This window comes from Drechmeria coniospora, chromosome 03, assembly GCF_001625195.1.
Source record: "Drechmeria coniospora strain ARSEF 6962 chromosome 03, whole genome shotgun sequence".
Taxonomy (NCBI): Eukaryota; Fungi; Ascomycota; class Sordariomycetes; order Hypocreales; family Ophiocordycipitaceae; genus Drechmeria; species Drechmeria coniospora.
Window position 1 is genome coordinate 509,640 of NC_054391.1, and position 12,214 is coordinate 521,853.

General features: G+C 49.7%; 1 protein-coding gene across 1 annotated transcript; it reads left to right on the plus strand.

The window, feature by feature from the left end:
- Window positions 1-1,612: 1,612 nt before the first annotated feature.
- On the plus strand, window positions 1,613-11,110 carry DCS_06012 (uncharacterized protein; the record flags this gene model as incomplete). Its single annotated transcript, XM_040803305.1, has 11 exons — window positions 1,613-7,789; window positions 7,841-8,122; window positions 8,174-8,455; window positions 8,507-8,788; window positions 8,840-8,861; window positions 9,054-9,121; window positions 9,173-10,564; window positions 10,616-10,669; window positions 10,727-10,780; window positions 10,838-10,897; window positions 11,060-11,110. 11 exons carry the CDS (start codon window positions 1,613-1,615, stop codon window positions 11,108-11,110), a joined length of 8,724 nt encoding a protein of 2,907 aa, XP_040653409.1.
- Window positions 11,111-12,214: the final 1,104 nt, after the last annotated feature.

Below are 12,214 nucleotides of genomic sequence, written 5' to 3' on the forward strand. Positions count from 1 at the left end.
AGGCATATAATGCCTTGAATATCGCTGTCGGTCTTGTAAATGCCTGTTCTAATTCTGGTACGTAGTTGCATGCACGGATTGTTGCGGCAATTAGTAGACTTTCTCCTAAAAAATCAGAACCTAATGCCCGTTGGCATAGATGTATCCGTTGTAATAGGATCCGTAGGACTACCTGTAGGTTCTTGCCTGTATTTTGTTATTGGTTCTTAATTGATGTAAATGTAATTGTTGACTATTCGATAAAATACTCGTTTAATGTAATTTGTGTATCAAATTCTTGTTTTAATGCATTATATATTCGTCCGAAGGTCCAATTGGTTTTATATGTTGTAGAGCCCATGTATTTGCATCCCCTGTAAATATATGTTTAATGTTGGTTTGGTTCTGTGGGAAACTGGTAACAAGAGATCTCTTTTAATGGATTCAATTTGGTACGGAAAGGAGGGAAAAGAGGCTGCACTCATGCGGCCACCTTTGTCCTCTCCGTAATAATCGTGCGCCACACGATTACGTGATCCTAGTCTACAATTGGTCACTATATATTAATATTACACACAACACACAGATAATGGCCGCTTCCTGCATACCGCATCAGTCCTTCTCTTTTCTCCGGACCAAACGGGGGAGGAGGGGCAGGGGAGCTATTACTCGCATTATACCAGGGAAAACCACTCTAAACTAGTATTACGTCGGAAAATAGGATTCGACGAGGGAGATTACGTCACTTCTTGAGACCTCTCTAGCTTCGATACTTCCAGACCGTAAAGCTGCATCAGCTTGCCCGCCAAACTCAATGGTGGCCATGACAAGGGCAGTAGTTGAAGCCTCAATAAGATCAGTTCCAATTAACAAATCACTGGCTTTACATTTGACTACGCAACCAATTTTCTACATAGCGAATGATAGATCAATTCAACCGTAATGGTTAATTTGGAAACCAATAGTATAGCACGTAAATTCATAGTTTATTCCATTCTATTTAGTTGACTAATACGGCAAGTTCCAACCTGGACTGAAATCGTCTGTTCCCCATACCGTAACTACATTGCTTCCGGACGTATGATTAACAACATTTGTACCCAGGTTCTCAAGTTCTCCGACACTTAGCACTACGTTCTTAATCACTGACCAGGTGTATGCACCGGTTTGTACCATCGACGTAGCCCCGGAAGTAGTACTTTCACTACCACCCGGAGCCGGAGGTGGACCGAGTCGACCTGCCAAAGGAAACGTGATGACGCCGTTTATAGGGATGTTCCGTACCCCAAGGTCGTACTGCGCAACAATATAGCCTCCTTTGACACTGGCACCCCCTGCGGGAGCACCTCCATTAATTAAGATTCCAGCAGAGTAGTATGGGAAGTGAAAGACTGCAACGTATGCATAAAGGTGTCCCGAGAATGGGATGCAGCCATCGTTTCTGACACGTATCTGATTATTGTTTGCTACTAGATATGTAACGTTGGGCGTAACGCAAGGCGTCTCAGTAGTAATGATAATACTTGTAGTACACGGATGGGTACAGCCTACTGGCGGCGTAATAGTTGTGGTGCCATCCGCGGAACCTGGGACAGTAGTTGTAATGGCTGTATCAGGAATAAGCGTTGTAATAATGACAGACGTAATGCAATTGGTTGTACACCCCGGAAGCGGTACAATTGTCGATGTCCCAGCCGTCTGGCCTGGCGTTCTTCGCGTTGTAGCGCTAAAGATAGGAGGTGTTGTGACAATAATGGACGTAACGCAGTTGACTGTACATCCTGGAGGTGGCAAGATAGTCGATGTACCAGCAGTCGGACCTAGTGTCGTCGATGTTGTTGCGCTGAAAGCAGGAGGCGTTGTAACAATAATGGACGTTATGCAGTTTGTCGTACAACCAGCGGGCGGCAAGATCGTCGATGTGCCAGCAGTTGGACCTAGTGTGGTTGATGTTGTTGCGCTTAAGGCAGGAGGCGTTGTAACGATAATGGACGTAACGCAGTTGACTGTACATCCTAGAGGTGGCAAGACAGTCGATGTACCAGCAGTCGGACCTAGTGTCGTCGATGTTGTTGCACTGAAAGCAGGAGGCGTTGTAATAATAATGGACGTAACGCAGTTGACTGTACATCCTGGAGGTGGCAAGATAGTCGATGTACCAGCAGTCGGACCTATTGTCGTCGATGTTGTTGCGCTGAAAGCAGGAGGCGTTGTAACAATAATGGACGTTATGCAGTTTGTCGTACAGCCAGCGGGCGGCAAGATCGTCGATGTGCCAGCAGTTGGACCTAGTGTGGTTGATGTTGTTGCGCTTAAGGCAGGAGGCGTGGTAATAATAATGGACGTCACGCAGTTGGTTGTACATCCAGGAGGCGGCAGGATCGTCGATGTACCGGCAGATGGGCCGAGTGTTGTTGTTGTTGTTGCTCCTAAGGTAGGAGGCGTCGTAACAATAATGGACGTTATGCAATTTGTCGTACAACCAAGGGGCGGTAAGATTGTCGACGTACCGGCAGTTGGACCTACAGTTGTTGTTGTTGTTGCCCCTAACGTAGGAGGCGTTGTAACGATAATGGACGTTATACAGTTTGTCGTACAACCAGGGGGCGGCAAGACTGTCGATGTACCGGCAGTTGGGCCTACTGTTGTTGATGTTGTTGCGCTTAAGGCTGGAGGCGTCGTAACAATAATAGACGTTATACAGTTGGTTGTACATCCAGCGGGTGGTGGGATCGTCGATGTACCGGCAGTTGGACCCAGTGTTGTTGTTGTTGTTGCGCTCAAGGTAGGGGGCGTTGTAACAATAATGGACGTTATGCAGTTGGTCGTACACCCAGCAGGCGGTAAGATGGTTGATGTACCGGCTGTTGGACCCAATGTAGTCGTTGTAGTAGCACCCGCAGTTGCTGTTGCGGTAACAATTACTGTCGTTACGCAGTTCGCTGTGCACCCAGGGGTTGGTGGGATCGTCGACGTGCCTGCTGTGGGGCCTACAGTCGTCGTCGTTACCACACCCCCAGTAATCGTAACTATAATGCTTGTTACGCAGTTGGTCGTACATCCAGGGGGCGGTGGGATTGTCGATGTACCAGCGGTCGGACCTATAGTTGTTGTTGTCGTAGCGCTCAAAGTGGGAGGCATTGTAACAATAATGGACGTTATGCAGTTGGTCGTGCATCCAGGAGGCGGTAAGATCGTCGACGTACCGGCAGTTGGACCAAGAGTCGTTGCCGTCGTTGCGCTAAAGGTAGGGGGTATTGTTACAATAATAGACGTGACGCAGTTCGTCGTACAGCCAGGAGGTGGTAGAATCGTTGATGTACCGGCAGTTGGACCTAGTGTTGTCGATGTTGTTGCGCTTAAAGTAGGAGGCGTTGTAACAATGATGGATGTGATGCAGTTGGTTGTGCATCCGGGAGGCGGTAAAATGGTTGATGTACCGGCTGTTGGACCTAATGTAGTCGTTGTAGTCGCTCCCGCAGTTGCCGTAGCAGTAACAATCACCGTCGTTACGCAATTGGCCGTGCATCCTGGAGATGGTGGGATTGTCGACGTGCCTTCTGTAGGGCCTACCGTTGTTGTAGTTACCGCACCCCCAGTTATCGTTACTATAATGCTTGTTACGCAGTTGGTCGTACATCCAGGAGGCGGCGAGATCGTCGATGTACCAGCGGTCGGTCCTATAGTTGTTGTTGTTGTAGCGCTCAAAGTGGGAGGCGTTGTAACAATAATGGACGTTATGCAGTTGGTCGTGCATCCAGGAGGCGGTAAGATCGTCGACGTACCGGCAGTTGGACCAAGAGTCGTTGCCGTCGTTGCGCTAAAGGTAGGGGGTATTGTAACAATAATAGACGTAATGCAGTTGGTCGTGCATCCAGGAGGTGGTAGAATGGTTGATGTACCGGCGGTTGGACCTAGCGTTGTTGAAGTTGTTGCGCCCTGCGTAGGAGGCGTCGTTACGATGATGGACGTGAAGCAGTTGGTCGTGCATCCAGGGGGCGGTGGGATTGTCGATGTACCGGCAGTTGGGCCTACTGTTGTCCATGTTGTTGCACTAAAGGTAGGAGGTGTCGTTACAACAATGGACGTTACACAGTTGGTCGTACACCCAGGCGACGGTGGGATTGTTGATGTACCAGCAGTTGGACCTAATGTTGTTGCTGTTGTTACGCTAAAGACAGGAGGCGTCGTAACAATAATGGACGTCATGCAGTTGGTCGTACAACCAGGAGGTGGCGGGATCGTCGATGTGCCGGCCGTCGGACCAACTGTTGTTGTCGTCGTGGCTCCAGCAGTTGCAGTTGCGGTTACAATTACTGTCGTAACGCAGTTGGCTGTACATCCGGGGGGTGGTAGAATCGTAGACGTGCCCATTGTCGGGCCCACCGTTGTTGTTGTTACTACTCCCCCAGTTATTGTAACTATGATCCTTGTCACGCAGTTGGTCGTGCATCCAAGGGGCGGCGGGACCGTCGATGTACCAGCGGTCGGACCAACTGTTATTGTTGTTGTAGCACTCAAAGTAGGAGGCGTTGTTACGATAATGGACGTTATGCAGTTGGTTGTACATCCAGGGGGTGGTAGGATCGTTGATGTACCGGCTGTTGGACCAAGTGTTGTTGCCGTCGTTGCGCTTAAGGTAGGGGGTGTCGTGACAATAATGGACGTTATGCAATTGATCGTGCATCCGGGAGGTGGTAGGATCGTCGATGTACCAGCAGTCGGACCTACTGTCGTAGTCGTCGTGGCGCTCAAGGTGGGTGGAATTGTAACTACAATGCTAGTTATGCAGTTCGTCGTGCATCCGGGAGGCGGTAGGATAGTCGACGTGCCGGCTGTTGGACCTAATGTTGTTGCTGTTGTTACGCTAAAGACAGGAGGTATCGTGACAATAATGGACGTTATGCAGTTGGTCGTGCAACCAGGAGGTGGCGGGATCGTCGATGTACCGGCCGTCGGACCAACTGTTGTCGTCGTCGTTACTCCAGCAGTTACAGTTGCGGTTACAATTACTGTCGTAACGCAGTTGGCTGTGCATCCAGGGGGTGGTAGAATCGTCGACGTTCCTACGGTCGGGCCTACAGTAGTTGTCGTTACTACACCCCCAGTTATTGTAACTATAATGCTTGTCACGCAGTTGGTAGTACATCCAGGGGGCGGCGGGATTGTCGATGTACCGGCAGTTGGCCCAACAGTTGTTGTCGTCGTGGCGCTCAAGGCCGGAGGGATAGTAACTATTATGTTCGTTACGCAGTTTGTCGTGCAACCAGGGGCCGGTGGGATTGTTGATGTTCCGGCAGTCGGACCAACTGTTGTCGTTGTCGTTACCCCTGCGGTTACAGTTGCGGTTACAATTACAGTCGTAACGCAGTTGGCTGTACATCCAGGGGGTGGTAGTATCGTTGACGTGCCTTCTGTCGGGCCTACCGTCGTTGTCGTCACTGCACCCCCAGTTATTGTAACTATGATGCTTGTTACGCAGTTGGTCGTACATCCAGGGGGCGGCGGGATCGTCGATGTACCGGCAGTCGGTCCAACCGTTGTTGTCGTCGTGGCGCTTAAGTCAGGAGGAATAGTAACTATGATGTTCGTTACGCAGTTCGTCGTGCAACCAGGGGCCGGTGGAATTGTTGATGTTCCGGCAGTCGGACCTACCGTCGTCGTCGTCGTAGCGCTCAAGGTAGGTGGGATTGTGACTACAATGCTGGTTATGCAATTTGTCGTGCACCCAGGGGGTGGCAGGATTGTCGATGTACCGGCAGTTGGACCTAGTGTTGTTGTCGTCGTGGCACTCAAGTTAGGAGGGATTGTAACTATAATAGACGTCATGCAGTTGACTGTGCATCCTGAGGGTGGTAAGATCGTCGATGTGCCGGCCGTCGGACCAACTGTTGTCGTCGTTGTGGCTCCAACAGTTGCAGTTGCGGTTACAATTACTGTCGTAACGCAGTTTGCTGTGCATCCAGGGGGTGGTAGAATCGTAGACGTGCCTTCTGTCGGGCCTACAGTCGTTGTCGTCACTGCACCCCCAGTTATTGTAACTATGATGCTTGTTACGCAGTTGGTCGTACATCCAGGGGGCGGCGGGATTGTCGATGTACCGGCAGTTGGCCCAACCGTTGTTGTCGTCGTGGCGCTCAAGTCCGGAGGGATAGTAACGATAATGTTCGTTACGCAGTTTGTCGTGCAGCCAGGGGCCGGTGGGATTGTTGATGTTCCGGCAGTTGGCCCAACCGTTGTTGTCGTCGTGGCGCTCAAGGACGGAGGTATAGTAACTATGATGCTTGTTACGCAGTTGGTCGTACATCCAGGGGGCGGCAGGATTGTCGATGTACCGGCAGTTGGCCCAACCGTTGTTGTCGTCGTGGCGCTCAGGTTTGGAGGGATTGTAACTATAATACTCGTTACGCAGTTTGTTGTGCAATCAGGGGGCGGCGGGATCGTCAGCGTACCCGCTGTCGGGCCTACCGTCGTTGTCGTCGTGGCGCTCAAGTTGGGGGGGGTTGTAACGATGATAGACGTAATGCAGTTGATTGTACACCCAGGAGGCGGCAGAATTGTTGACGTACCAGCAGTTGGACCGACAGTCGTCCTCGTTGTCGCCACGACAGGGACCGTAACAATTATCGTTGTAAAACAGCTGGTTGTGCAACCGGGAGGCGGCAGGATTGTTGATGTGCCTGCCGTTGTGCCAGTAGTAACTATTGTAGTTCCTCCTGCAGTTACCGTTATTACTATGGTTGTAATACAGTTGGTTGTGCAACCAAGAGGCGGCGGGATCATAGATGTTCCTGGTGTCGGTCCTAACGTCGTCGTCGTTGTTGCTCCTACAGTAGCAGTAACAATAATTGTCGTAAAACAGTTGGTTGTGCAACCAGGAGGTGGCGGGATTGTCGATGTACCTGCTGTTGGACCAGTTGTTGTTATTGTAGTCCCTCCTGCAGTGGCTGTCACAACTATAGTTGTAATACAGCTCGTTGTGCAACCAAGGGGCGGTGGAATCGTAGATGTACCAAGTGTCGGTCCCAATGTAGTTGTTGTTGTTACCCCTACAACGCCGGTAACGATAATCGTTGTAAAACAGTTGGTTGTGCAACCAGAAGGCGGCGGGATTGTTGATGTACCTGCTGTTGGACCAGTTGTTGTTATTGTAGTTCCTCCTGCAGTCGCTGTCACTACGATAGTCGTAATACAGTTTGCAGTGCAACCAATAGGCGGCGGGATTGTGGATGTCCCAGGTGTCGGTCCTAATGTCGTTGTCGTTGTAGCTCCTACCGTAGCAGTAACTATAAAGGTTGTAAAACAGTTGGTCGTGCAACCAGGAGGTGGCGGGATTGTAGATGTGCCTGCTGTAGGGCCAGTAGTTACTATCGTGGTTCCTCCTGCAGTTGCTGTCACTACAATTGTTGTAGTACAGTTCGTTGTGCAACCAAGTGGTGGAGGGATCGTGGATGTACCAGGTGTCGGTCCTAATGTCGTAGTTGTCGTCGCCCCTACAGCGGCAGTAACAATAATTGTCGTAAAACAGTTGGTTGTGCAACCAGGAGGTGGCGGGATTGTTGATGTGCCTGCTGTAGGGCCAGTAGTTACTATCGTGGTTCCTCCTGCAGTTGCTGTCACTACAATGGTTGTAGTACAATTCGTTGTGCAACCAAGTGGCGGAGGGATCGTGGATGTACCAGGTGTCGGTCCTAATGTCGTCGTAGTCGTTTCCCCAACGCCTGCAGTAACAATAATAGTAGTGAAGCAATTCGTTGTGCAACCAAGAGGTGGCGTAATGGTAGATGTACCCGCCGTCGGACCGGTGGTTGTAATTGTAGTTCCTCCTACTGTATTTGTAACAATAACTGTTGTGAAACAGTTTGTCGTACACCCAGGAGGTGGTGGGATTGTTGATGTGCCTGCCGTTGGGCCCGTAGTTACTATCGTCGTGCCTCCTGGCGTTCCTGTAACAATGATAGTCGTGATGCAGTTTGTTATGCATCCAGGAGGTGGCGGAATCGTTGACGTACCAGGTATCGGTCCTGTTGTCGTCGTAGTCGTTTCCCCAACGCCTGCAGTAACAATAATGGTAGTGAAGCAATTCGTTGTGCAACCAAGAGGTGGTGTAATGGTAGATGTACCCGCCGTCGGACCGGTGGTTGTAATTGTAGTTCCTCCTACTGTATTTGTAACAATAACTGTTGTGAAACAGTTTGTCGTACACCCAGGAGGTGGTGGGATTGTTGATGTGCCTGCCGTTGGGCCCGTAGTTACTATCGTCGTGCCTCCTGGCGTTCCTGTAACAATGATAGTCGTGATGCAGTTCGTTATGCATCCAGGAGGTGGCGGAATCGTTGACGTACCAGGTATCGGTCCTGTTGTCGTCGTAGTCGTTTCCCCAACGCCTGCAGTAACAATAATGGTAGTGAAGCAATTCGTTGTGCAACCAAGAGGTGGTGTAATGGTAGATGTACCCGCCGTCGGACCGGTGGTTGTAATTGTAGTTCCTCCTACTGTATTTGTAACAATAACTGTTGTGAAACAGTTTGTCGTACACCCAGGAGGTGGTGGGATTGTTGATGTGCCTGCCGTTGGGCCCGTAGTTACTATCGTCGTGCCTCCTGGCGTTCCTGTAACAATGATAGTCGTGATGCAGTTCGTTATGCATCCAGGAGGTGGCGGAATCGTTGACGTACCAGGTATCGGTCCTGTTGTCGTCGTGGTCGTTTCCCCAACACCTGCAGTAACAATAATGGTAGTGAAGCAATTCGTTGTGCAACCAAGAGGTGGCGTAATGGTAGATGTACCCGCCGTCGGACCGGTGGTTGTAATTGTAGTTCCTCCTACTGTATTTGTAACAATAACTGTTGTGAAACAGTTTGTCGTACACCCAGGAGGCGGTGGGATTGTTGATGTGCCTGCCGTTGGGCCCGTAGTTACTATCGTCGTGCCTCCTGGCGTTCCTGTAACAATGATAGTCGTGATGCAATTTGTTGTGCATCCAGGGGGCGGTTGAATCGTTGATGTGCCAGGTACTGGTCCTGTAGTTGTAGTCGTCGTGGCGCTAACAGCGGCAGTAACAATGATGGTAGTGAAGCAATTGGTTGTGCAACCAGGAGGCGGCTGGATCGTCGATGTGCCAGCTGTTGGACCGGTAGTTGTAATTGTACTTCCTCCCACCGTGTTTGTAACAATAACTGTTGTAAAACAGTTTGTCGTGCAACCCGGAGGCGGTGGAATTGTTGATGTGCCTTCCGTCGGTCCTGTAGTTACTATAGTTGTGCCCCCTGGAGTTCCTGTAACAATAATGGTTGTAATGCAGTTTGTCGTGCATCCAGGAGGTGGTGCAATTGTTGATGTGCCAGGTATCGGTCCTGTCGTCGTCGTCGTCGTGGCGCTAACAGCGGCAGTGACAATAATTGTAGTGAAGCAATTGGTTGTGCAACCAGGAGGCGGTGTAATCGTCGATGTGCCTGCTGTTGGGCCAGTGGTTACTATCGTTGTTCCTCCTGCCGTTACCGTAACTACTATGGTTGTAATGCAGTTGGTTGTGCAACCAAGGGGCGGAGGGATCGTTGATGTACCAGCTGTCGGTCCCAACGTAGTAGTTGTCGTTGCCCCTACAGCTGCCGTGACGATAATAGTGGTAAAGCAGTTGGTTGTGCATCCAGGAGGTGGCTGGATGGTCGATGTGCCTGCCGTTGGACCGGTTGTTGTTATTGTGGTTCCTCCCGCTGTGGCTGTAACGATGACTGTAGTGAAGCAGTTTGTTGTGCATCCGGGAGGCGGCGGAATGGTCGATGTACCTGCGGTTGGACCAGTGGTCGTTATCGTAGTTCCTCCCACAGGAATCGTAACAATTATCGTCGTGAAACAGTTCGTTATGCAACCCGCTGGTGGTGGGATAGTTGATGTGCCTGCTGTCGGACCAGTCGTTGTGTGTGTCGTTCCTCCGGGCGTTCCAGTAACAATAACAGTTGTGATGCAATTGGTTGTACATCCAGGCGGTGGTGGGATTGTTGTTGTTCCCGCCGTTGGGCCGGTGGTAGTCATCGTGGTTGCTCCATTTGTTCTAGTTACTATTATTGTAGCAAAGCAGCTTGTAGTGCATCCTGTAGGCGGCGGGATGGTTAATGTCCCTTCCGTTGGACCGTTTGTTGTAATTGTAGTTCCTCCGACGGTGGCTGTAACAATAACAGTAGTAAAGCAGTTTATCGTGCATCCTGGAGGCGGTGGAATGGTTGATGTGCCTGCTGTCGGACCAGTAGTTACTATCGTGGTTCCTCCTGCAGTTGCTGTTACCACTATGGTTGTAATACAGTTGGTTACGCAACCAAGGGGCGGCGGGATTGTAGATATACCAGGTGTCGGTCCAAATGTCGTCGTCGTCGTAGCTCCTACTGCAGCAGTAACAATAATTGTCGTAAAACAGTTGGTTGTGCAACCAGGAGGTGGCGGGATTGTTGATGTGCCTGCTGTTGGGCCAGTAGTTAATATCGTGGTTCCTCCCGCAGTTACTGTGACTACTACAGTTTTAATGCAGTTTGTTGTACAACCTGGTGATGGTGAGATTGTCGATGTCCCTGCTGTTGGACCCGTAGTAGTAATTGTAGTTCCTTCAACTGGTACTGTTACAATTAATGTTGTAATACAGTTCGTCGTGCACCCTGGTGATGGTGGGATTGTTGATGTCCCTGCTGTTGGACCGGTAGTAGTAATTGTAGTTCCTTCAACTGGGACTGTTACAATTATTGTTGTAATACAGTTCGTTGTGCACCCTGGTGATGGTGGAATTGTTGATGTTCCTGCTGTTGGACCGGTAGTAGTAATTGTAGTTCCTTCAACTGGTACTGTTACAATTATTGTTGTAATACAGTTCGTCGTGCACCCTGGTGATGGTGGGATTGTCGATGTCCCTGCTGTTGGACCGATAGTTGTAATTGTAGTTCCTCCAACCGGTACTGTTACAATTATCGTAGTAAAGCAGTTTGTACTACAGCCTATAGGTGGTTGGATTGTAGATGTGCCTGCTGTTGGGCCTGTAGTAGTAACTGTAATCCCCCCAACTGTAGCGGTAACAATTACTGTTGTAAAACAGTTCGTTGTGCATCCCAGAGGTGGCGGGATTGTCGATGTGCCGGCTATCTGACCGGTGGTGGTAATTGTAGTTCCTCCAACTGGCATTGTTACAATTATTGTTGTAAAGCAATTTGTACTACAGGATGGAGGTGGCAGAATCGTTGAGGTTCCTGCCGTTGGACCTGTTGTAGTTATTGTACTTTCACCTACGGCAACTGTAAGAATTACCGTTGTAAAACAGTCTTTTGTGCACCCCAGAGGTGGTGGGATTGTCGATGTGCCTGCAGTTGGACCTGTAGTAGTAATTGTCGTTCCTCCTGCAATTCCTGTAACAATAATAGTTTTAATACAATTCGTTATGCAACCAGGTAGTGGAAGGATCGTTGTTGTACCAGGCGACGGCCCAAGTGTTGTTATTGTCGTCTCTCCTATTCCCGCTGTTACGATAAATGTTGTGAAGCAGTTACTTGTGCAACCGGGAGGCGGTAGGATTGTAGATGTTCCTGCTATTGGGCCAGTAGTCGTTATTGTAGTAGCACCAATACCTACCGTTACTATTACAGTTGTAAAACAGTTCGTGGTGCACCCAGGAGGTGGTGGGATTGTCGATGTCCCTGCAGCTGGGCCCGTAGTTACTATTGTTGTCCCTCCAACAGTATTTGTGACAATAATCGTGGTAATACAGTCAGATATGCATCCAGGGGGTGGGGAGATCGTTGATGTGCCTGCCGTAGGACCTGTTGTTACTATTGTTTTTACCCCTCCAGTAGCTGTAACCACTACAGTAGTTATACAGTTTGACGTGCATCCGAGATATGGTGGGATTGTTGATGTTCCTGGAATTATACCTAAAGTAGTAACTGTAGTAATCCCACCCCCTACAGGAATGCTTGGAGTTTGGACTATGATTGTCCCTGGATTGGTACCGGATGGTGGAATTGTCCTTGTTGTTAGTAGAGTACCAGTTCCTGGAACAGTTGTGGATACATAACCCGTAGGGGTTTCGACGATAATAGTACCCGGAAACGTACTACTTGGAGGTATGGTTAATGTCGTCCAAACTGTACCAGTCCAACCACTGGTTAATGTTATATATCCTATCGGTGTTTGGACAACAATAGTTCCTGGGGCCGTTTGACTTGGAGGTATAGTTGTAGTTGTCCAAAAAGTACCA